The sequence below is a fragment of the Aulonocara stuartgranti genome, assembly GCF_965226115.1.
Source record: "Aulonocara stuartgranti genome assembly, chromosome: 4".
Taxonomy (NCBI): domain Eukaryota; kingdom Metazoa; phylum Chordata; class Actinopteri; order Cichliformes; family Cichlidae; genus Aulonocara; species Aulonocara stuartgranti.
The window spans coordinates 26462940-26487604 of NC_138942.1; the positions used below are offsets into that span (position 1 = coordinate 26462940).

Below are 24665 nucleotides of genomic sequence, written 5' to 3' on the forward strand. Positions count from 1 at the left end.
GTGAACATGAGAGCGGCTGAAAGCAACCCCCTCTGTGCTCCACAGACCTGCTACATTTGTTTTTGTCGAGCAGATGAACCGACAGAGGGCAGGAAACCATCAAAGACACAAAGTCCAGTGTTTGCATTTCATATGCGGGCAGAACAGTTTGACTTCAGCCCGTCTGTGGCCGCATGTAGAGGATGAAGGGGAAGCTGGCATGCAGAGAAGAAACGGCCTTTTAGTCTCTCTGCGAAATGTTTCATCATTTGTACTGTGGTAAGATCACTCTTTGATGTTTCTGTCAAAGTTAGCGACTTGCTAACGAAAGCTAAGCTAAAGCTGTTAACGTGCTAAGGCTGAATTATTAGCAGGCAGTCTAATTAACGAGATTAAAGCGTGAGCTCTTCATTCGACATTTGATTTTTAGTTTCAGGGTATGTTGTCACTGGGTGGTGTTAAAGTTAGACATTTAATGTAACCACCTAGTGGATGTTGCTAGCTTCGCGTCCCTCTTGCCTGTAGCTAGCCTATTGCTGTTTTGTTTATGTGCAAGAAGCTTCCTGATGCTCTCACTTGACAAAGCTCATTACATTGCTGTTATCTTTCCCAACGACACAAAGTGGAGATAATACAAGCCTTGGTTGCTGTCTGCTTTTCCATTGGTCATTACATTTGCAGTGAACATTTCAAAAAAACATTTACAGTAGTCTGAGCGTTAACGCCAAACGTTTTCTGCTCCTAATGTTCTGTTAGAAGACGAGGAGGGGAACAAGGAACCAGTACACATGGAGGGTGAGAAGGAAGGAGTCGACTCTGAGACCATGTGTAGCGAAGACCTCAGACTGGTCCTTGTTGGAAAGACCGGATCTGGCAAGAGTGCATCTGGGAACACCATCCTGGGCCGCAGGCAGTTCCTGTCACAGGTCAGCGCCAGCTCTGTCACTCAGATTTGCGAGATGGGAAACACTGAGCTCGCTGAAGAAGATGGCCGGGCCGTCCCACAGAGGAGAGTGAGGCGAATCATGGTTGTTGACATGCCAGGCTTTGGAGACACTCACCTCAGTGTGGAGCAGATTCACGCAGAGATTGCCAAATGCGTGTCTCTCTCTGCCCCTGGCCCCCACGCTTTCCTCCTTGTAGTGCCAATAGGACGATACACAGACAACGAGAACCAGGCTGTTTGTGAGCTGGCCAAGATATTTGGGGAGGATGCTGTATTTCACCATACAGTGGTTCTTTTTACAAGGGGGGATGACCTAGAGGGAATGGGGATAGAAGAATATCTGAACATGACTGCACCTCCTGGGCTGAGGGCTCTGATAGACAAGTGTGGGGGTAGGTACCATGTGCTCAACAACAAAGACCCCAGTAACACAGCACAGGTTAAAGAGCTCTTGGTGAAGGTAGACAGTATGGTGAGGCAGAGTAACGGAGGGTTTTATACTAACATTATGTTTTTAGAGGCAGAGGCTGCAATCAGGGAGGAGCAGAATAGGATTTTGCGAGAGCGAGGGCAAGCAGATGGTGAAGACCAAGAAGGAAGTAACTGCAGAACTGAAGAGGGAGCTAAACTTGCAAAAAGAAGGAAATGTGTTTTAGAGTCTGACATAGCAGGAAGCAGCGAGAGAGGATTACAAGAGCTCCAGAGGAAAGGGGTAGAAAGAGGAAGTGAAGATGATCTTAGGGTGGAGAGATGGGCAAAGGAGAGCAGAAGCAGTCCTTTCAGCCTGCTGAGAGACCAGATCAGAGGCCGACATCGGGGCCATGGCAGAGCTGTCAGCCGGCGGCCATCTGTTCGGTCGTCACTAATTCGTTTCAGGAGGGAAGCCGCGCTCTCTCCCATGGTGCTGGAGAGAGTTAAGGTCCTGGTGGCTGCTGGAGCCACTGGCATGGCAGTTGGGGCAGTTTTTGGAGCGGCTGCCCCTTTGGCAGCCGCAGCTGGGGCATCTCTTGTTGGGAACTCGGTTGGTTTTGCTGCAGCTCAGTTAGCTGGGATGTCTGTGGCGGGAGGCTCAGGTGTGGGGAACGCCGTGGGCGCCATAGTGGCAGCAGCCTCGGGGAAAACTGCAGTGGCTCTAGGCGCAGCAACAGGTGGCGTTCTGGGTAGTTCTGTTGGAGCCATTGCTAGCGCTGAGGCTTCCAGTCCTGCAGAAGGTGCTTTAGATACCCTCAGCCAGGTTAGTATCATAGGGGCCACTGCAGTCGGGGTGGCGGCCGGTGTGGGATGCACCATGGCAGGTGGGGCTGCTTTAGGAGCAGCTCTGGAGGGAGCAGCTGCCCTCGGTGGAGCTGAAACTGCAGCAGCAGCAGGAGTAGCTCAGGGTAGTTTAGTGTCAGGAGCCACTGGGACTCCTCAGTGTGCTGCCGCCTTAGCTCAGGAAGTGGCCGCTGGTGCTGTGTGTGGGGTAACAGGGCCCAGTGTGGCAACAGCAGCCAGCAGGGTTGCATCAGACCCATGGGGCACCATGTCGACAACAGCGCGCATCCTGAGCGCGGTGGCCGAAATCGGCAAAGCTGCAGCCGGCATCGCCCTCGCTGGTGGTCTGGTGGTGAAAGTGGTGAAGGAAAAAGTGAGAAGCGGCACAGGAACGACGGAGGCTTCCTACTCAGAGAAGAAGTCTTATGAATTCTACTGGAACAAATAAATACAGGCTGAGCGTAGAGTCCAAATCCAGGATGTAAGAGATTTATTTTTCCACCTTCACAAGTAAACACCACACAACACAGTAGCTTACTGCAGTGAGGGATATTTTTACATGGATGTAAATGATTAAAGATGCACTGCTAGCAACAACATCTGTGTAATAAAGTTGTATGCGGTATTAATATGAAACCACTTTTTGAAAGAAAAGGTAGAAATTTCTTATTCTAAATGTTGGTTCAAGCCGAGGCTGAATAATCCATGACATTTGCACTTGTGTGGGACGACTGAAAGACATATTAGATGGGTGTTGATTCTGTTGTTTCTTATTTTTAAACATGTTCATTTCATTGCTGGTTGGTATTAAAACACACTTTAGTCCTTGAGCACACATCATACTTAAAAAAATAAATAAATACAGTGAGTATTATAAACAGAAAAAAGTCATCTTAAGCACCTCATCAGTTTCCATAATGAATGATATGCAACGATTGGCTGGGTTTATTGTCACGTAATATGTAAACCGGGAGAGTTATCCAGTTATGTATTAACACAGGTTAATACAGGCAACACATCTGCTGGAAATGAGTCAGCAGTTCACTGATGTGTTCATGTTTTTGCTGTGAAATAAAAAAAATACAAATATTGTTGCAAGAACTAACGTTTTTGGCCTTCTTTTTTCCTTTTGTTGTGGTATTATATTTGTGTTATCTTTTTATAATGCCATATGTGTGGAGTTGATTTATTGGTTAAAAAGTACAACTATGGTTCTCCATTTGAAGAATTCTGCAAACACATTAGGTAAAAATGTGATGGTGCTTAGAATTAAGATCTGTGCCATTTTAAATGTTTAGATTTGATGACTTTGTTAGGTACACTAATACTTGGTTGGACGTCCTTTTGCCTTCAGAGCTGACTTAATTTTTCCTGGCATGGATTCAACAACAATGTCCCAAAGATGCTCTGTTGGACTGACGTCTTGTGACGGTGGTGGCCATTTGAGTACAATGAACTCATGTTCAAGAAACCAGTTTGAGATGATGTCAGCTTTATGGTTGTGTTATCCTGCTGATGGTTCCTGTGAACCATCAGAAGAAAGGTACACTGTAGTTATAACTGGATGGGCATGATCAGCAACAATACTCAGGTGGTGCGATGGTAAGTTGGTACTAAGGGGACAGAATCCCTGTAGATCAGCAGTTGCTAAAACACACAGCGCAGCCCATCTGCCACCAACACCTATGCCAATAAACTTAAAGCAACTTAAACTCCCATATTTCTCCGTGTTTCTGATGCTCAGTTTGAACTTTGGCAGGTCATTTCGACCTTATCTACATGCCTAAATGTGATTGATTACCTACCTAATAGAGTCGATGAGTAGCTCAACTGTAGTTCTTTCATTTTTATTAACACAATATCATACAATTTTTATGCTTAAAAAGTAAAATTTGGAGTATATGCCATTAACCCTTTTTTTCCTATAACACAACTTGTAATCTTTAAAGCTTTAAAATGTAAATAATAAATACGATAGTATTAATCTGTACGCTGGAAAACATGCTTATCACGTTAGCTGTGGCAAAATAGAAGAAACGAGTGAAACTGTGTGTTTGGCGAATGACGGCAGAATGACTGTGTGGGTTTATCGCCGTCATCTTTTCCAAGGAGCTGCATTTGTCCACCGAGGTCGAGTGCTTTTCGTGAAGGTAGGGGGAGCGGTTTATTCAAATGACACCCAAGCTTCTGATAGTTGACGTACTATCAGACCACGGCGAATACGGGCCTGTCATTGGACCATGATGACTGGTCTCATGACAAGAACGAATTGGTCTCAGCCAATCAGATCCCGCTATGGGCCACGGAGTCTGTTTGTGAATGACGTAATGAGCGTGAAACAAGATGGCGTCGCCTCAAACATAAATTGATGCCAATGAGTTTATCGGTGTAGAAGTGCTCCTCTCTTGGGGCTTCTGTTGTTTTGGGGTTGAGAGGACATATTCCGCGGTCAGTTAGCTGTGTGGTAGGCGTTGCCGAACGCCCACGGAGGAGCTCGTGGACCTTGTTTGTTTTGTCCCTCCGTTGACAACCGGAGAGGAGAGCTGCTGACAGATAGGATGGACAGCGGGGAATATATCTCCACCATGGAGAACATGGACACGACTTTAGCGGAATTAGGGGACGAATTCACCTTGGGAGACATTGACGGTGAGTGTCCGTGTCACCGTTAAAAAAAATAGGAAGGTTAAGCTGTGTTTCACGAGTGTTGGCCTGTTTCCGTTTAGCCCGACAGCTGTTCTTCCTGCCGAGCGGAAGGAGATGAGCAGCTCTGGCTCTTAATTCTTGCGACAATGTTTAAGTATTCAAGATACCACTCAGGAAAATAGAGACCACTTATATTTAGTAGTCCTCGAATGCTCTGTTATTTTGGCATTATCGTTGTCTATTTTCTTTATTTGTTTCTCTAATACCCCCCACCCCCCAAAAACAACAACAAACAAAAAACCCAAAACAAACAAACAATGAACATAAACTAAAAGATGAAGTGATACTGTTGTGTTGTCTTGACTCCTCCATAAGAAGTGTCAGTTACTTTCTGACCTTCTTGTTTTTGAAGAAAGCTTTAACTCCTACTTGAGCATCTTTTTGCTTCTGCAGACCTAATTGAGCATCATCTGTGGGACAACATCTCTGTCAAAAATAAGTAAATAAATAAATAAATAAAACAGATAGCCTTTTGCACTCTGTGGGCCTGTACCCTGTGAACAAACAGCATCCTTGTTCAAACTTCCCTGTTATCAAAACATGTTTCACCCTTTGGCACACAGTGAAAGGATGGGGGCTTTTGGTGTGAGGCTGGCCAACGCAGAGTCACCAGCTTTTTATTAGGGTGGAATTTTACTGAATGCTAACCCACCAGACCGGATTGATACACTGGTGAATTTGTGTGTGTGTGTGTGTGTGTGTGTGTGTGTGTGTGTGTGTGAGACGCACAGTATGGGATGAATTGGTTGTGTTAAGTTTAAATTACTCATCAGCATACAACCAAAGTGCTCTAACTGAGATCATGCAAAGCCTAATAAAGATTACTATGCATGGGTTTGAAAACCTACCTGCCTGTGGCATCTGGTGTTAATTCTCTCTCGTGAACAGCCCAGTCACAGCTATTTAATCTCACTTAATCACTGTGTCAAAAGAAGAATGTGCAGATTGTGTGAAAGTCAAATGACTGTTGAGGTTTGACTGATCCTAACTTGACTTTTGCTTCACTCAGTGCATTTTGCCTGCAGCTGTGTGGGGGGGAAAATGCAGGTTTCCCATGAGGAAAAGCATTTAACTGCTGCAAATTCAGATTAGTCACAAGCTTTTCTTTTGTGCATTTGACTCTGTATTAATGTTGAACATTCTTGCTTTTCCAATTATTCACTTAACAACTGCTGCTCTGCTTATGTAACTTATTTTCTTTGCTCTCAGCAGCCCACAAAATTGTCCCCCACTGCACCCTCACCCTCGCCCTACACCCCCATTTAATGGATTTACCCTTTGTGTCGGAGTCTCGGTCTGGAGCTCCATGGGCTCAGAGGTGCTTTGTTCTGTCAGCCACTGTAACCCCCTCCCCTCGAGGTGTTGAAGTGTGCGAGTGCCTTACTGTAAGTGTAAATTCGACTGGATGGTTGGTAGAAACGGTTCTGAGAGGAAGCCCATTTAGTGTTCCTGTGATGTTATTTGAAATCCCGTCCTGCACTCCTCTGGGCTCACTTTTCAAAGAAAGCATCACAGTGTTTCCCTTTTATTGGTTTCGAAAGTGGTCATTACTGTTTCTTTACCTCTCAATGTCATGTCAACACAGGTCACATGCAGACTTCAGTCATGGCTATCAGTGCATGAATTACTGGCCTTGACCTCTCTGCTGCTAGTGTTGGACTGTTGATCTCTTTTTTACAGCTTGAGATTTTGCAGCAGTAGAAATGCAGATATGATATATTATCCAAGATGAGATCTAAACACACATGAGTTCGTTTTAAAGACTTGTTGGATTTCAATTCATGTCTGGAGTCGGCAACCCTTCACACTGATGGGAACGAACACCTTTTATTGTTTTTGTACGCTGTGCTAAAATGCAGCGAGTGATCAAAGACAAAGCTGACAGGATGTTGGCTTCTTTTCCAAACATATCTGAGAACCTTTTGGTGTTTTAAAAAGTTTGAGTTTTCCTTCTTCGCTTTCCAGCTTCAAGCATCTATTCTTGTACCCCAGTGCTTTTTGTGTTGCGTTTGTTTCAAACATTACACCATTAAAGTAGAAACACAAAATGTCCTGCAGCGATATTGTGCTAAAAAAAAAAATGTAGAAATCAAATCACCAAAAAAGGAAGTATTAATTTTATTGCAGGCGTAATAGATGCAGAACATGTTTCACTGCAGCGTGATTGATAACTATGTATGTCTTTAAAAAGGTGTTATAGTACTGTATTATACAGTGGCCTTGTATCTTCCTGATGCCTAAAAAAATCACTCAATGCAGGAAACAATCACTCATTTTGAGGCTGCAAAGTAGTGACTGTAGTTAAATTTAACATGTGGCTTGCAGGGCTTCTCGGGTGTATTGATATGTGGTGTCTAAGGGTTGTGCGCTTAGTGATTTAACACTTACACTTGACAAAAAGTTCTTTGTCTTTTGTATTGTCTGATTTCTCCGCCTCACATTAAGACAAAGTTCAAGGTTACAGGCTCAGCTTATTGACGCTCCGCTGACCCTGGGAGCTAAGGGCATAGGCACAATCAATCACATAGGCAGACAAGCTTCAACCACATGGGATACTATATGTCAAAAGTGTTTTCAGTTGTCGTTGTCTTTTTTGAAAGGGGATTCCTTTTAGAAACGTTAACCTTCAAATTACTAAAGTAAATAATACTTAGCAAAACAATCATTTGGACCAACACAGTTGTTCCAAAAGAGTCAATAGTACCATCAGATTTGTTCCACCATACAGTAACATCTGGAAGTATCTTACTGGCAGCTATTTCATTTTCCAGCATCCAGACAGTGGTCCCAAACACACTGCCAACCCAGTAAAAGCATGCCTGGATAGAAAAACACACATTGGAGCGCAGTCAGTGATGGATTGGCTTCCCCAGATCCCAGAACCCAACATTATTGAAGCGGCATGGGATCATCCTGACAGAGGACAGCCAACATCCAAACAAGAGCTTTGAATGTCCTTCAAGAAGTCTGGAGAAGTATTTCTGAAGACTACCTAAAGAAATGACATGATAGGTGCCTAAGAGAGATCAGGCTGCCAGTCATACCAAATTTTGACTCTCAGGCTTGTTACAAGTGTACAAAAGCTCACTTTGCCCTAAATACTGTTTAGTTTTGATAAATAGCTGCACATATTACCCATTTTTATAGCAAAATATAAAGAAATGAGTGGTGGTTCAAGACTTTGGCACAATACTGCATTTGGCAAGAATGTGCTGGGAACATATTGAAAGAGGCTGTGATATGATTATGTAAGTGTATTGATATTTTGTCTCAACACTATTTCTATCAGAGATGTTTTTCAAACTAAATTTCCAAAAATGCTTAATATTTTACCCTATACTTAAACCTCATATACAAAAATAATTCCCAAAAATAATCAAGACATTAAGTTGATCATTGTTTCCTAATAAAACCTCTCCTCACGAAGAGGCAGTTTGTTTTAGATTCAGTACGATGGGTCTAATGAACTGGCAACTGAGTGCATATTGTCATGTTGCCAAACCACGAGCACCAGCATACACAATGTCGGTGGGTGGGTGAGTGAGTGAGTGGGGGGCATGTATCTGTCTATCACACCTTTCAGAGCTGCTCGATTCTTCATCTAAATGTTCTTTACTCTATATGCCTATCTCTTTTGTGGCATCAATTGAGATTACATCAAACCTCTTCAAGGCCTTCTGTTTGAAGGTTTCTTTATACTGATTTATGACCAGAACAGTAGCTGTGCTTGTGTGGATATCTGTCAATTCAAGGTCAGGTCTTGAAGATTCTATTCATATCTTTGAAATAAATAGTGTTCATATCTTTGGCTGATCTACACTGGAGCAACCTCAATATTCTGCACGAGGCCTCACTTACAGAGGAGACTTGCGGAGATGTTCAGATACACCTCAGATGATGTTTTTGACTTCTTGTCTGTTTACTTTCTCCCTATTTTCAGAGATGCTGCAGTTTGTCAGCAATCAGGTGGGAGACTTCCCAGACTTGTTCGAGGATCAGATGAACTCAGCAGGCTCTCTACAGGGTGGTGGAGTCACCTCCACCCCTCGGCCTCAACCTCAAATTGCTCAGACTCCCCAGACACCGCAGCCCTCAACCAATGCTGCCTACCAGAGCTCCAACGCTTGCTTCACCTCCTCCCAGACACTGTCCCCACATTCAGTACTCCTCACCCCTCCCCTCACTCCCGCACAAACCCCCTCCCCCCCAACCAACGCTTCAGTGCAGCAACAGGTGACCCGCAGCCCTCCACTCCTTCAGCCAAGGCCTCAGATGGTCCAACCCATCCAGCCTCAACCCCAACAGGCAGCCCAGACAACCATCCAGGTACAGATTTACCTGACGCTTTCTCACACGCTACTCATACAGTCCTATTAGGAGTGGAGAAAGCTGTAGTCTGACTGTTACAGTGATGGGCTAGTGCTGTAGTGGTGCTTCTGCTGACGTAAAACATTTTCAGACTGCTTAAAAACTGTAACAGATAAACAAAGACAACAAAAATCTGTTTTTCTGTTTTTGAATGTAGATGCACACCCAGGGCATCCCCATGCAGACTCAAAGCTTTCCAGTTCACACCCTGGTTCAGACCCACAGCCAAACACCCATGCCCATACAGACACAAGCAGCCCAGACGGTGATGATTGCCTCCAATGGCGGACAGTCCCGCTTCATTCAGAACCCTGTCATTTGCCAGCAGAGCCCTGCTCCTGGCTTCCAAGGTGAGTACAGAGCAGGGAATGCAATTTAATTTGGCTTTTCATTTTTCCTAAATATCTTTTTTGTTTTCTCTCTCGTCACTCCAGTCCTCCAGCCACAAATGCAAAGCATCATGACGTCACCTCAGCTTCAGCCAGTGGCCATTCAGCACCAGCGTGTTCTGACCCCAACAGGTCAAACCATCCAGACCATCTCCACAGCGCCCACTGCAGTCCACACTGTGCAACAGCAGGTGCAACAAGTACCTGTAAGTAATCCTCAGTTGTTAGCAGGATTGGATGAGTAAACAAAGTTTCTGCTATCAGAATATTTCACCAAAGCTTACCTAAATAATTTTACCCCAAGTTACTGCAAACATAACCCCTAACATAATATTTAGTTTCACAGTGATAATCAAGCAAACATGAAAACGTTCAATTTATGGTTGTCTTCACTCAGGTTTTGGTCCAGCAGCCTCAGATTCTTAAGACGGACTCACTGGTTCTCACAACTCTCAAACCAGATGGGACACAGGTGCTGTCTACCATGCAGAGTCCTGCAGGCATCACCACCCTGACCACACCCATCCAAAACACAGCTCTGCAAGTCCCGGTATGCACTGTGCATGATTCAACACTGCTATTTACATGCAAACAAAGGTTATGATTAAGACTAAAAACTGTTTTTGTGTATGTTTTCGTTCGCCAGACACTTATGAGCAGCAACATCCTGACCACTGTCCCTGTTATGATGGGAGGAGGAGATAAGCTGCCAATCAAACAGATACAACCAGGCTCTTGTCAAAGCACAGCTAGGCCAAGCATGGATCAGTGCCAGGTGACAGCGGGAGGAGTCGGGCCAGGAGGGGTAGTGAAGGAGGGCGAGAGGAGGACAACTCACAACATCATTGAGAAGAGGTATAGATCCTCGATCAACGACAAGATCATCGAGCTCAGAGATCTGGTCATGGGCAGTGATGCGAAGGTTAATATTTTTATTGTCTCCTTTAAAATAAATAGATAAATTACTAAGTCTGGGTAATATCATATGCTTTCAGCATTTTAAATTCCATGTATTTCTTCCTAGATGCATAAGTCAGGAGTGCTTAGGAAGGCCATTGACTACATAAAGCACTTGCAACAGGTTAATCACAAACTACGCCAGGAGAACCTGGCCCTTAAGATGGGCAACCAGAAGAACAGTAAGTCTTCACTTTACTTAAAGCTGCGAGCGGATCAGAAGTCACAGCAGGTCCAATGCATTGACACTTTCTCTCAATCCCAGAGCCCGTGACGCTGTCTGAAGATGTGGAGCTCAAAGAGGAAGTAGTGCTGATGTCACCACCGGCCTCAGATTCTGGTTCTGGTTCCCCTCACCAGTTCTCTCCTTACTGTGTTGATTCAGAACCAGGGAGCCCTTTATTGGATCATGAACAGGTGAGGACAGGACACACACACACACACACACACACACACAGTATGGTTGTGGCTCAGTGGCTTAGCAGACTGCAGTGTTTTAGTGTCAGCAAACTGATTAGCTCAGTGTGTTTATGTAGGTCAAAGGAAGGACAGTGGCAGTTTTAAAAGACTTCCTATTCTTAGCTTCAAAGTGCCTCTTTGAAGATTAGAATGAGATTTTTTTTTTTTTTTTTTGGTTCTTCATACCTGAGGCGGTTGTAGTTCTTTCTGTCGACAAAAGCTTTATTGCACATTACTCCCACTCGCTTTGCTTCACAGTAAAAGCTTTTAGCCGGTGAACGCCCATAAGCTAACACATTTTTTTGAAAATTTTTCCGAGACAGCTGATTTCTTGTTTGATAAAATTTGATTTACGTTGATGTTTTAAAAGGTTTCTTTTTCCGCTTGCTTCACTAGATGTTTTTTGGGCAAAGCAAGGGTTTGTGATTATAAATCGACTTTAAAGTATTATTTATCGTCCCTGTGAACCTGTTCTTCGTCTCTCTTACTGTGTCTTAGATAAAAAGCGAGCCGGACTCTCCCTCGGTTGGTGTGATGGATCGCTCTCGGCTGCTCCTCTGCGCCTTGACTTTCTTCTGCCTCTCCCTGAACCCTCTCCCATCTTTACTGGGATCGGAGACATCGAGCAGCCCCGCCCTTTCCGGAGGCCACGGCCCATCTAGAACGCTTGTCTGGTTTCCAAGTCACACGCAGGAATTTGGTGAGAATTGATGATCTTTAACTTAATTTATCCCAGAAGTTGATGAATTGCTGATTCCTGTTCATACCACCTAGAAAATCCTTTGTTAGAATCTTAAAAATACAGGTTTGTCCATCCTCTCATAGATTTGACATTGTTTTTGACATGTTTCATTTCTTCACGTCCTCCAGCATCTTGGCTCCGTTGCCTGTTGCCATGGGTGATGGTGTGGGTGCTGAGTGGAGTGGGAGCAGTGTGGGGCTGTGTCAGGGTGCTGTACCTGTGGGAGCCAGTCACACCGCTTCACTCACCAAAATCTGTGTCCTTCTGGAGGCACCGCAAACAAGCAGACCTGCATCTCAACAGAGTGAGTGCAGATCAGATCAGATGTTTTAAACAAACCATTATTCTGATGCTGTTGGATTAATAGAACTTCTTAGAGTTGGATGTACCCTAAGATTTGTTTTTCTTTCTATTACAGAGCACTTTGCAGATTTGTGCTTTAATTCTCACTGTTTTTGATGTCTCAGTTGAGCCAGGTTCCTCTGCACATGGTTTTACTTTTAGCATCTTTCAGAGCTAAGCCACAACCTTCTCGGTTTTTCTCTTCCGTCAGTCTACGCTGACTACTTTACCATTTCTCATGTGATTCTCTCTCCTACAGGGAGATTACACAGCAGCAGTGGCCAGTTTAGAGACTTGCCTCTCTGTTTTGACGAGAGCTCTTCCCTCAACCAAGCTGGACCTCGTCTGCTCACTCTCCTGGAACGTGATTCGCTACTGCTTGCATCGCCCAACTCCTCTGGGCTGGCTTGTCCACCAGGTCGGAGGGAAGCACGAAGGGGAGGAGGCGAGGACCAGCGCGAGGGACGCGGCACTTGTGTACCACCAGCTCAGCCAGTTGCAACTCACGGGTAAGCGTTTAGGATGCACAGACAGGAATCCAGCAGATGGTTTTGTACTTTTCACACGTGTTGACATGATGAGAAGATACATTATCTGCTTCCTCTTTGTCTCTACAGGAAAGCTGCCTCAGCGTAGCAGCCTGTGGGCTCTGTCGCTCTCTCTAAGCGCTGTGAACCTCAGCGTGAGCGCCCAAGGCAAGATGGCCCCCACACAGCTCGCCCAGATTTATGTCACTGCCGCAATAGCCTTGCGCACTGCGCTGGGCCACCATCTCTCCTGTCTCCCTGTAAGTGTGTCACCTTTGAAATCATCACTGTTGATGTTTGGCTTCGCTCGCACTTTATCATGTTTTGAACCTCGTCTGTCTCTCAGGGTTACCTGCTGGGCTGTGCTGAGAGTGTGGCCAACCAATCAGAAACCAAGACGATCCCCGACTGCCTGCGCTGGCTCTTCACTCCACTTGGGAGGCAGTTCTTCCTGAGCTGTGATTGGTCAGTGAAGTCAGAAAACGGCGATGGGGTGTACACTTCTCAGAGAGACCCAGGTATGTTGTAAATGTTGGGGCTGCTCCTTAAGTTTCCTCTAATTTACTTCTTCGAATTCAAAATAAAATAATCCAGTTAACTTCTTTCAAAAGTTAATCGTGAGTGATATTCCTGTTCTCTCTGCTTTCCTGTTGATCTTTCCTCCCAGCTGACCCCATTGCCCAGCTGCACCGCTCTTTCTGCAGGAAGCTTTTGGAGAGAGCCGTTCACACCCTCATCCAGCCGCAGAGCGACTCTGAAGCAGAAAAACGCAAGAACGAGTCTGGGTAAGGCCTGAATAGCAGCAGCAACGCACTACCGAGAAACTCAGACACTTTAATGTTTATAGATTATGTTTTGTTTTGTTTTTTTCCACAGCTTGGTGTAAATTTTAGATTTAGATTTGCTTTTAGCTTATCTTTTCTTCTACCCTTTCAGAGAGTTTTCCAGCGCCCTGGAGTTCCTGCAGCTGTTGAACAGCTGCACAGAGGACTCTCCTTCCCCACCTCCCCCTTTCTCAACTCCTCCCAGTCACAGCACTATTCCAGGTATGATTGATATGAAGAAGAACCGTGACAGTTTAATAAGAATCGTGAACAGATCTTTGCGTGGGGGGGGGGGGGAACGTTTTCTTCTGTGATAACTAAGCAGATAGCAATCTGAATTATTACTGTCAGCCTGAATGGATTTACTTTCCTCTAGCAGCACACTGATAGTCAGTCACTAGTCGCTTTCCACATGAATGTTTTGTGGTATTATCACAGCTTACAGTCATCTACAAATGAATGCAGTGGATAAGAACACAGTGACAATCTGGTTGCTGCCCTACAAAAAAAAAGTGTTTTACAGTCATGCATGCAGCTTTTGATAACAGCAGGAAAGCTACAACGCCAAAAGGTTGACCAACCTGTTTGAGCTACATTTTCTTTATGCATAATTTTTTTTCTTTTATGTACTTTTTTTTTTTTTTTTTCCCCTCTTCCAGTGGGGGACCCAGTGAGTCGCTGGTGGGCTGTGGTCCTGAAGGCTGCAGTGTACTGGCTGCAGGGCGATGATGTCGCAGTGAAGTCACTTTTGGCAGAAGCTGAGCGAATGCCGAGAGCTCTGCACATTCTTGAGTAAGTGCACTGAAATATATTGTACCTTAATGGGAGTGGTCTATTCCAGGATGTCCAGCAACAGAGGTCACGGAATGGTCAGAGTATGAAAATTGACCGACTGACATGTTACACAGCATTTAGCCAATATCAAGGCAAATTAAAACTGTCCTGCAGACATTTGGCGGTATCTGTTTATCTGCTTGGCTGTGTTTTAATTAAATCAGAAACATGCAGCACATACAGGTGTATATTCTATATTCAGCACTGTGTTTGCAGTCTTCAAAAATGGCAATAAAGCTGACTCAATTAAGATGTTATGACTGAACAGTCATAAGCCAACAGAGAAATCAGTTTTTTGCACTTTGCTATTTATTCTTTGTGCACCTTCGCACCTCCAGTAAACATGTTCGAGTTAATTTCTTCTCCTGTTATTGCATTTTAAGCCCTGGATCGGCCCCATCCGCTTTAATCTTGTGCAGATTTGATGATTAAAAATCTGATTCACAGTTGGTGGTTCTACAAACTGCTTATAGGTGCCGATTTTTCTAAAATAATTGTATCCAAAGTGGGAGGGGGGGGAAAAACAAAGCACAATAACCTGATAAATGTCCCTCTCTATTCCAGCCATCCTCTGCCCAAGGCTGTGCTGCTTCTCTGCAAGGCTGTACAGATGAGCCTGTCCCCTCTGAAGGGAGAAGGGGCAATAGCCTGCCTTTCTTACTGTGACAGAGGCAGCAGCTACCTGTGCTCCAGCATCTCAGTGGCGCTCGCCCAGTCTGGGAACTGGCTGAACAAGGTAGGGTATCAACAGTTCCTGAAAGATGTACCAAACATGGCCCCTACATTCATACATGCAGTGCATGCAGACATCAAAGAGTCTTCCATATATTACAAGTTACTGTCTCACAGTGCAGCACTAACTGTAGTTAAAGCTTAATCATGCATAAACACTCTCTCACACACACACACACACAGAGTTAGGGTCAGGTCAGGCTGTTGTGGGGCTGTGTGTGCGCGCAGTGTGGGTGGCAGGAGGTGGCTGTGGTGCATTGTAGTTGCATTGCATGATCCTGAAGCCGAGTGCAATGTGTCTGCAGTGCAGTACAGAGGCCTCCCTGATCTGCACGCATCCACTACACCCCACCACTTAACACTGAGCAACAATGAATATCTTTTCAGATTTGATCTCTCTGGCATACACGTCGGCTAAGATTTACCGGTAATTGTGGGGTTTGGTTTTTTTATGTGCATCTATACCCAACCCAGCTGTGTTTTCATTTTTTTTTTTTTTTTTTCTTCTCCAAGGGGGTTGAGCTACTGGTTTGTGACCTCCTGTTGACTTTGAGGACCAGTTTATGGCAGCGGGGAAGCAGCAGTAATGGAGAACCTGGCCCGGCTCCTGGATCTCAGTTGGCTGGTTTCCAGAGGGACCTCAGCGCACTCAGAAAACTCACACAGTGCTACAGACAGGGACAACACAAGGTCGGGCTTTGGGGAGATTAATTCAGATATGTTAATAATAGTGCTGATAGCTGAAATATGCGAAGGATCATAAAGACAGAACTCTCTATGTTCAGGCCTCAATGAGAGGAAGAAGTGAAAGAGATTCGTCATTCTGAATTTCTTAGGCTGGCAGTTTGGCACCGCAGGAAATGGTTTTTGGCATATTTTATTGGGGGGGGGGGTTGTTTTTGTTTTTTTTAAATGTAGCTTATTAAATTTCAAAAATATATAATAGAATTTGCAACAGCGATCAGCTTCCAAGTATTCGCAGTAGTGAAACTGTAAATGGCTCCATCCTTCAAGTGAGAAATCACCTCGGTACATTTCTGATACTCATCTTGTTCATTATGAACATAATATATATATTTTAATTTTTTATTATGAATCTCCATCACTTTTACCATTTCCAGAACTTTCATTTCAGTTCACCATATCATCAGTCACACTTCTGAGATTTACTAGAGGAGCCTTAACGGCTCCTCTAGTAAATGTATTTGTTGTTTTTTGAGACTGTTAAGTTTTTCACATTTGGCCTCTTAGATAGCACAGTGGAGGAAATCTGAGGAAAGAAGGTAGACAAAGAGTTAGAAGGGTGTCAAACATAAGGCCCGAGGGCCAGAATAAAACCTTCAAGGACTCCAATCCGGCCCGTTTTGGCTTTGGAAAATGTGAAGGAGGTCATCAATTTTGGACAGTCTTTTTCACAGGTTTTACAAGCTTTCCCTGCTGATAACAATCTCCCCCATTCATTATACAACACAGACAATCAATTATAGAGTTCTGTAATTTTACACTTTCAGTTATTACAATTTAGGTCCAAAAGTCATGCTGACTCTTTATTTCTTTATCATGTAGAAAAACTGAGACAGACTTTTGAAATTGCAATACTTTGTCTTTTATTAAGATGTCTCGTTGATTTAATGTGCAGTTAAATTTCTTACAATGACAGAAATTGGCGTTCAGATTAAAGTGTGTTTGATGTAAAATGAGTTTGCGTTGGTGTGGTACTGAAGAGGCTGAAGAAAGACAAATCGTGAAGTTTTTAAAGGCCTGCTGTCAATCTTGAAAATCTAAACCTCCACTTTTTAGTTTAATTAATATTTAATTTAGTTGAATTGTAAATGTTATGCATACAGAGCTGTTTCAAAGAGTTCATGGCCAAAAACAAACATGAATACAGAGTGTTGGGGAATAGTTGTAGTAAAGCAGAGGAACTGGTTGGTAACACGTGCACGGACATTGGTGCCTGCTGAGAGAATTTGAGGGCTGCTCAGATGTGTGTTCAGCCAAGTTGAAATGATAATAAATACCTGATAATGACAGCTGTTTGTGTTATTTAGGTGTTCCTTCATGAGACCACAGTGAGGCTGATGGCTGGAGCCAGTCCCACAAGGACACACCAGCTGCTGGAGCACAACCTCCGACGCAGGACGCACAGCTCCTACACAGCTGGTAGGCAACACCGTCCTAGTGTACGACACGAGACACACCAAGAGAAAAGACATTTATCCAGTTTCTTCTTCTTTTCCCCTCCTCCTCCCTGCCTGCTTTCAGATGGCGAGTGTGTTTTAGGCGAGAGGGAGAGAGCTCACGCCATTCTGCTGGCCTGCCGCCACCTCCCCATGCCCCTGCTAACCCCGCCCGGGCACAGAGCTCGTCTACTGGCTGAGGCCAAGCGAACCCTGGAGCGGGTGGGAGACCGCCGGTCGCTGCAGGACTGTCAGCAGATTCTGCTGCGCCTCAGCGGGGGTACCACCATCGCCGCTTCTTGAACACACACAACAAACAAGGCTTCTCTGTGGTTCTGCTGTCTCACACACACACACACACACACACACACACAGGGACATTAACCAGGCTTCTCCTCCGCCAACATGTAATTTTATAATTGTCAGCTATTCAGAAATATAGACTTTCTGCCACGTGGACACCGTAACACACACAGCTGTTTTTGTTTTTTTGCTGATGGATACAGCGCTGATGGATACAGCGCTGATGGATACAGGGCTGTATCCATCAGCACTGTATCCACACGCCTGGCTGAAACGTTTGCGCCTTTGGTGCTTAAGTTTAATTGCAGCACAGTCGCCCCACCTTCTGGTCATTACTGGTACTACGCTGGCTGGCTGCCTCTTTTCAAACAAAAGAAAATCAGGTTTAAAAGGCCCTAGAGGGAAAAGGGACCATTATCTAATAGCTATTTAAGTGAATGAATGCAGCAGTGCATTGATTTGCTCTAGGACACCACACCGTACTATCATTACTGGCACCCAGCAATGTGAGTGCTGCAGTAAGAGTAATGTGTCGTTTCATTTGCAAGCTTCATTTAAGGGCTTCACAGAATTTAAGAGTAGACAGCTGAGGTCTGAGCACGGCTGTGCTTTTAGGATAGCCTTGCTTGCTTTAAACCGTACAGTGCTGAGTAGTGTCTCTCCTTATCTACCTCACAACTGTACAGTGCCAGCATTGTACTGTGGAGCAAAAAAAACAGAATTCTGTGACCATTAAGTGATTTGTGCTTCAGTCCAGTGCAGCATCATTCCAGTAACACACAGCTGATCTGCTTTCCTTGAACAGCAGGATGCAGCAGAAACAACACTTCAGGGTTTGGTTTGCTGCTGCAGGCATGCTCCACCCCGTCACACATGAAGCAGAGAACAGGGGAACATTTAAATGACAGAGGGAGGCAGCAATGGGGCTACAAGTTTGAAAATGCCTAAATACACACACACACAAGCACGCTGGTGCATTTACATGAGAAATGAATTGCATTCAAACTTATAATGTGATTGTATACAAGTTGTACATAGAAGTAGGTTTGATAGCAAGTTCTTAGTTACAAAGAAAGAGAGCAAAAAAAGGAAGCTGTGTGACTTCACTGACCAATCATCTTCATACTGGAACTCAAGGTGTACCCCACCCCCCAAATCTGTGTCACTTTTTTTGACACGCAGCACAGCGACATCTTTGAGCTGTGATTTCCATCATGAAGAGCAGGGAGGCAGGTGGTGTAGCTTGGTCTGAAAAAGAAGACCAGAGGATAAGAGTTTGGGACATGAACTTTAATGCCCATGGCCCATCTCACCCCCCCACCCCAGTCTTTTTTAGACTTGGGGAATTCCTGTTGAGCTACTACGCTAAACTGCATTTCATTGTGAGGCTGATTAGTATGTGGGAGTGAGTACAAGCTGTAAATGTCTGGAGAGGATCCTCTGATGCAGAGAGCTCTGAGAACAGTCACCTATGAAAAACTGCTGGAGCCTTTTAGATTGTTTTGTTTGTTTTAAATAAAAAAAAAAAACAAGAAAATATCCCTCGTGTAGAACAGGTATGGTCAGTTTGAATTCACAAGCTGTAAGTGGAGTAGTGACATGTTTTCACTGCAGCAAAGAAAAGCATCGAATTGCAAACAAGTTTGTGCAGAATAACCAATTTCTCTGCTGCGGCGCTATATAAACCACCTTTAAAAGCTACAGGTTTTAATGGGGGGGTGTTTGGTGTTGTCATGCTCTGCAGACTGACAGAACTGATGTTGTACAGATTGCAAGCAAAAAGGCCTCGATGTTATGTAAAAAAAACAAAAAAATTATATTTCATCACGTTGGATTGATGGAGGAGCTTTGTGCTTTGTGAAATTGTAGTCCAATTTGCTTTTTATTTGTAATGATGGTCTTATACATGATGCGGGATTTATAATATCATTTTTCCTTTTTCTTATTTAATGGTTCTGTAATATTAATATAAATGCTTCTGGAGATGGGAGCAGTTTTGCAGTTATGTTATTGTTTTGTATGAGCAGCGTAAGGTCGGGAGCCGAGGAAATCTGTTTTATTAAAGGATCCTTTCATTTAAACTTTTTAGCTTGGTATGGTAAATTTGATCACTTTCTATGTTTTTTGTTTGTTTTTCTTTGGCGCACATTGTAATGTCTTGATTTTAGAATACGGGCAAACACACTAGAATACAATTAGAGGTTTCCAGTACCCTGTCTTCCAGGTCAACTCAAGCTGTAATCTAAGGAGTACTGAAAGTGTTGCTATCAGTTTAGATTAGGCTTCCCTGACTGGTAAACTACACAAAGAAGAAATTTATGTTCAACAACATCTGCGAGCTGGAGTGTTTGTTTGTTTTTATTTTGTTTCTTTTGTCTTTTTTCCCTTGAGGTGTTTTTATGGTCTGAATTTATCTGTTCATTTGAATGTTTTCTAATAAAATGACACATGAAAGTGTGAGAGTGACTGGTCTCTACTAAATGCTGTATGTTACTCAGTGGTTGTCGATGAGTAATATGTAAAGGAGCAAATTAAAGAGGGGAAGGTGGGCGTTGGCTGGATGTGAAGGCCAGTGAAATCTGATAACTGTGCTGAAGTTGAGTTTTCTCCTTCAAATGAAACACTTGTGCACTTTTTACAGAGATGAGATGTTTCTGGTTGCACAGTAAGCCCCTACAGTAGGAGGAGAGGGAAAGGAGCCATGCAATTATGATTCGAAGTTATGAGTGCTCAAAATGCTGGAGGAAAAAAAAATAAGTAAACTTAAAATGCACCAGATTTGGACACAGTGTTATGTGCTTTGATAATATTCACAATATGAAGGTAAAAGGTTTCCTTGATTTCTTTTTCTTTTTTTCAGTAAAAGTGATTGTGCATAATGACAGCTGATGCATTCATAGGGGCTCACATGTAGGACGCTCCTTTAATTTTAATGGAGTGACTTGACTGCAGTACATGGATTGTATATTTAAAATAAGTAGACACGAGAAAATCATACAATTAGAGGGATTAACATGAGCTATAAATTTATGTATGAAATAAATATTTATTTTAGGGGAAAGTATTTTTATCTTCTTAATTTTAAGTTCTCTAAATGTTGTTCCGTGTTGGTGCAGTTTCGGGTTTGCTTTGGAGTCCACCCATCTCTTCTCATAACGAGGATTTTCCCTGAAAATAAAATCGATCAAAAGAAAGAAAATCTCGTCTTTCTCTTATTAAACAAAATACACACTGGTGATGATTTTAATCCACGGATATGACAAGAATATTTCAGATCAAGACCAAAAACACTTCTGGGGCCAGAATTACATCTGTACATCTTCTGTGATGTGTTTATAGTTAATACGTCAAAGATTATTTCCCACTGTACTGATATAACCGGTAAGCAATGTTTGTTGACATGTTTATTGATTGATGGATTGATTCCATCCATTAATTTTCTTCCGTGTATCTAATTCAGGGTCGTGGGGGGCTGGAGGTTATCCCATCTATCGTTATAGGGCGAAAGGTGGGGTACAACTTGGACAGATCGAAACAGTTCAGTTCATTTTTAAATATGAAACTCACATTTATACCCACAACCAATTTAGAATCGCCTCCTAACCTAACCCCACTAACTGCATGTCTTCAAACTGTGGCAGAGTACCCGGAAACAACACAGAAAGACACGGGGAGAACACGCAAATTCAGGACCTTTTTGCTGTGAAGCAACAGTTCTAGCCACCACGCTAATTTTATTTTATTTTATTTCAAGTGTGTATGTAATTAAAAAAAAAAAAAAAAACTAAAACTAAAACGCCGCTATCAAACTGTTGGAACTGTAGAGGTCATGTGGTATGTGTTTCCCCCCGGACAAAAATAACAGACGTGCGGTATAGTAACTTAGCGAACTCACGTGCACAACATGAAAAACTTTAAAAACAAAGGCTCCAAAAAGGCTAAGTTCAAGCCAGGATCGAAGAAGAGGGAGAACAAATGCATCGTAACGTTTGACGAGAAAAACAGACAGTGAGTTTGAAAGCGCGTCGCTGAAAACACTGTTTCAACATGTTAGCTAGCATCATAGCACTAGCGCTGATTAGCATGGACTAGTACCAGCTTTTAGTAAATGTTTTTATTTGGGAAGCTTGTTGGAAATAAATGTGTGTAATTTGTGTAAGATTTTAACCAAATAAGTGGAGGCTTTCCCATCTTCCCACTCTCCTCGTCATATTTAAAAATGCTGATGGTGTATGGTGTTCAAACTATCATATACCTGCATTTATAAATATTGTTAATTTCTAGAAATCAGAATACTTTATTGATCCCTGGGGGAAATTATTTATTAAATGTTATTATTTGACTAAAGTTTTTTGTTAGGTAATGTAAACCTCATAAATTAACTGTAGCCAGTCTTCCAGTTTGAGTTATAAAGGTTCTCCTTAATAAAGTACACCTTTCTAAGTCTGGCTTAATAAATCTTGGTTTTGGACTTTAATCTGCTTCTCTCTCAGGGAATATCTTACCGGCTTTCACAAGCGTAAGGTGGAGAGGAGGAAAGCGGCAGTAGAAGAAATTCGAAAGAAAATCAAGGAAGAGCAGATAAGAGTCAGAGAAGACGTGAGTCCTCATGGAAAAGAGCCCCGATTTAAAGCCTGTTTTTGCTAAACGCCTGAGCATGTTGAGAAAATAGGCAATGTATTAAATGTGTTTGTCTCCTTACAGAGACACAAGGAATACATAAAGATGCTGAAGGAGAGGACAGAAGCGCTCGGTGAGTTTACAGGAAAACTTGCGCTCTGGTTATTTTACTGATGTCTCATAATCTGTGCATGTAGCTTCATTGCCCTTTATGTGATCCTGTATTGCAGAGGAGGGCGAAGATGATCTGGAAGATGCAATAACCAGCACAACAGAGTCTATGCAGTACGATCATCCCAACCACACAGTAACCGTGACAACCATCAGTGATCTTGACCTCACAGGAGCTCGCCTTCTCAAAGCTGCAGCAAACCAGGTAAATATTAAGGTCTGTAATCATCTGAATAGGCTATATGTGTGTGTTCTTCTAAGTTTGAAGATAACACTGAAGGTAATAATACTGCATTAACACTGAGTATGCTTGTTTTGAAGGCTAATGAGGAGCGTGACGATGAGGTGGAGGGGGAGAAAGAGGAAGAGAAAATGGTTGGAATGCCAAAAAAAGCTGGGAATCCAATACTTAACAAAAAGTAAGCAGTTTGTTAATCACATCTCTAATTGAGAGCAGCTTGTGATCAGTTGTGTCCTGCTTTTAAGATTAAAACGTTGGACTTTGTGTCCAGTGTTGGACGGTTTTTCGTTTGAGCTGATTTCATTTGCTCAGCTAATGTCATGTCAGGATGATGCTGGTGGATGAGATGAGTTGTTCTGTTTGTAGTATTCTCAGAGTATAATGTATTTAATAAAACATTGATATTTGGTGTCCCTGTATCAATACAATATCTACACGTGAAATATCTTAATACTATGCTGCATTGCATTTAGGGATGGGTATTGATAAGATTTTCACGAGTCCGATTCCATTTTCGATTCTGTTTAACGATTCGATTCTTTTTTTAAAAAAAAGGAGAACACTGAGGTCGATTTGCTTAGAACTTTGTTTTATATCTTCTCTTTGAACAAGATAGAAATTTAGGAGTAACATGGCCTTACAAACCCAACAGTGAGATCTTAAGAGATCCAGCCTACGGCTCTTCAATGGGGTGTCACAGGGTCCCCAGGAAAAAAAATTGTAAATGTAAAATAATAAAATAAATATTCATCTGTAGCAATAACAAAGTATAACATAAATTATTCAGTAGCAATTACACAAGAATATCCAGTAATGTCCCTGCCTACAATTAAACACATTCACTTACTGAAAATCGGGGGCATCTGCTGTGGCAAATGGGTTCAAGCCTTTGACCACAAACTCAGTCACTGCTCAGTGACATTCGTCTATTCTGGCCTGAAAGGAGACGCTACCAGTAGACTGCAGCGAGAACTGCCAGCATCTGAGCCAGCCAGACTCTGTCTCTCTCATCATGGTCACCTAAATGCACAGTAATGGCAGGTTTTGTAATAAGGCAGATCGCGCTAACATAATATGCACTGTTAGTTGATTATTTACCTGCCGCATTAACGGGAGAGGACGTGCAAACGTCACCGCTGCTGCTGGGTTGAGATTCACGAGTCCGGAGCGGAATTAAAAACACGACATTCATTTAAGGTCATCGCGTGTTTTGTGAGCAATTGTTTTTTCATATTCGTAGTGTTTCCTCCCTTAAATGAAATATCTACTTTGCAAGTATTGCAAGTTGCCCTGTTGTCATCTGTTCTCGTAAAGTATAATCAAACTTTTGAGTGTTTGAGCCGCTAAGGCGCCGTGTTTCCTGCCAGGTAAATGACGCTCCGCAACGTGGTGACGTCATTCGGGGCGACTGGAATCGATAAGGGAATCGTTTGCAAAAATGGCAAACAATTCCAAGGAATTGAAACAGTGGGAACCGGTTCTCAACAAGAACCGGTTTTCGATACCCATCCCTAATTGCATTTCTCTACCTCCAGAGTACACACAGCTACCTTACCTGGCCCCTCTAACTCCAGCTGATTGGTTTATTTATTTTTCTCTCTCGCTCTTTCATCACTCCAGGATCCGCTCCCTTACAACGCAGCTCAGCACTTACACCAGCAAGCGGAAGAGGAAAGGGAAGCAGGAAGGCCGAGGCGGACGGGGGCGTCTGACAGAGAAGAGACCTGGTGTCACAGAGGGTAGAAACAAAGGCGGCAGGACCAGCAAGCGTCAGAGACGTAGACAGACCGGGAAGAAAGTGCATCATCAGAACTGAAGGAGTGCATGAAGGGAGGAAGAAACTCCTGACAATGGACTTCTGCTCTTGTTAGGCCAGCTCAACAAACTGGACTTGGTTGTGTTTGTTTATGCTCACGCGTCGAACAGAATACGTGTATGCATAAAGATGATGTTGGAGTTACCTGCCCTGTGAAATCTTGTGCTCAGTTTTGTACATTTTCCAACTTTTTTTGTTTCTTCCCATTATTTGTTAATTGTGTACTGAGTGTGCTGTATTTACCTCAAATGTGATTAAAGTAAATTTGAATAATT

General features: G+C 43.3%; 3 protein-coding genes across 4 annotated transcripts; all 3 read left to right on the top strand.

Annotated features, from left to right (window-relative positions):
- The first annotated feature begins 5 nt into the window (after window positions 1-5).
- On the top strand, window positions 6-3280 carry LOC309705824 (uncharacterized protein). Of its 2 annotated transcripts, none has more exons than XM_082531833.1 (2): window positions 6-258; window positions 739-3280. In XM_082531833.1, the coding sequence occupies exons 1-2, from the start codon at window positions 237-239 to the stop codon at window positions 2625-2627; spliced, it is 1911 nt and encodes a 636-aa protein (XP_082387959.1). In that variant the 5' UTR covers window positions 6-236; the 3' UTR covers window positions 2628-3280. The 2 variants fall into 2 exon arrangements, with proteins under 2 accessions (XP_082387959.1, XP_082387958.1); XM_082531832.1 differs by having other exon boundaries at window positions 37-258; window positions 736-3280.
- Window positions 3281-4484: 1204 nt separating this feature from the next.
- Window positions 4485-20002, top strand: srebf2 (sterol regulatory element binding transcription factor 2). Its single transcript, XM_082531137.1, has 20 exons — window positions 4485-4828; window positions 8826-9211; window positions 9411-9603; window positions 9688-9848; window positions 10040-10192; window positions 10289-10564; window positions 10667-10781; window positions 10865-11016; window positions 11557-11758; window positions 11929-12104; window positions 12402-12651; window positions 12760-12929; window positions 13016-13187; window positions 13337-13454; window positions 13606-13715; window positions 14153-14285; window positions 14892-15063; window positions 15573-15749; window positions 17111-17222; window positions 17325-20002. Exons 1-20 carry the CDS (start codon window positions 4738-4740, stop codon window positions 17540-17542), a joined length of 3537 nt encoding a protein of 1178 aa, XP_082387263.1. The 5' UTR covers window positions 4485-4737; the 3' UTR covers window positions 17543-20002.
- A 1359-nt stretch (window positions 20003-21361) lies between these two features.
- nol12 (nucleolar protein 12) lies at window positions 21362-24665 on the top strand. The gene is made up of 6 exons (XM_082529263.1): window positions 21362-21550; window positions 22036-22141; window positions 22247-22295; window positions 22393-22538; window positions 22655-22752; window positions 24195-24665. Exons 1-6 carry the CDS (start codon window positions 21447-21449, stop codon window positions 24388-24390), a joined length of 699 nt encoding a protein of 232 aa, XP_082385389.1. The 5' UTR covers window positions 21362-21446; the 3' UTR covers window positions 24391-24665.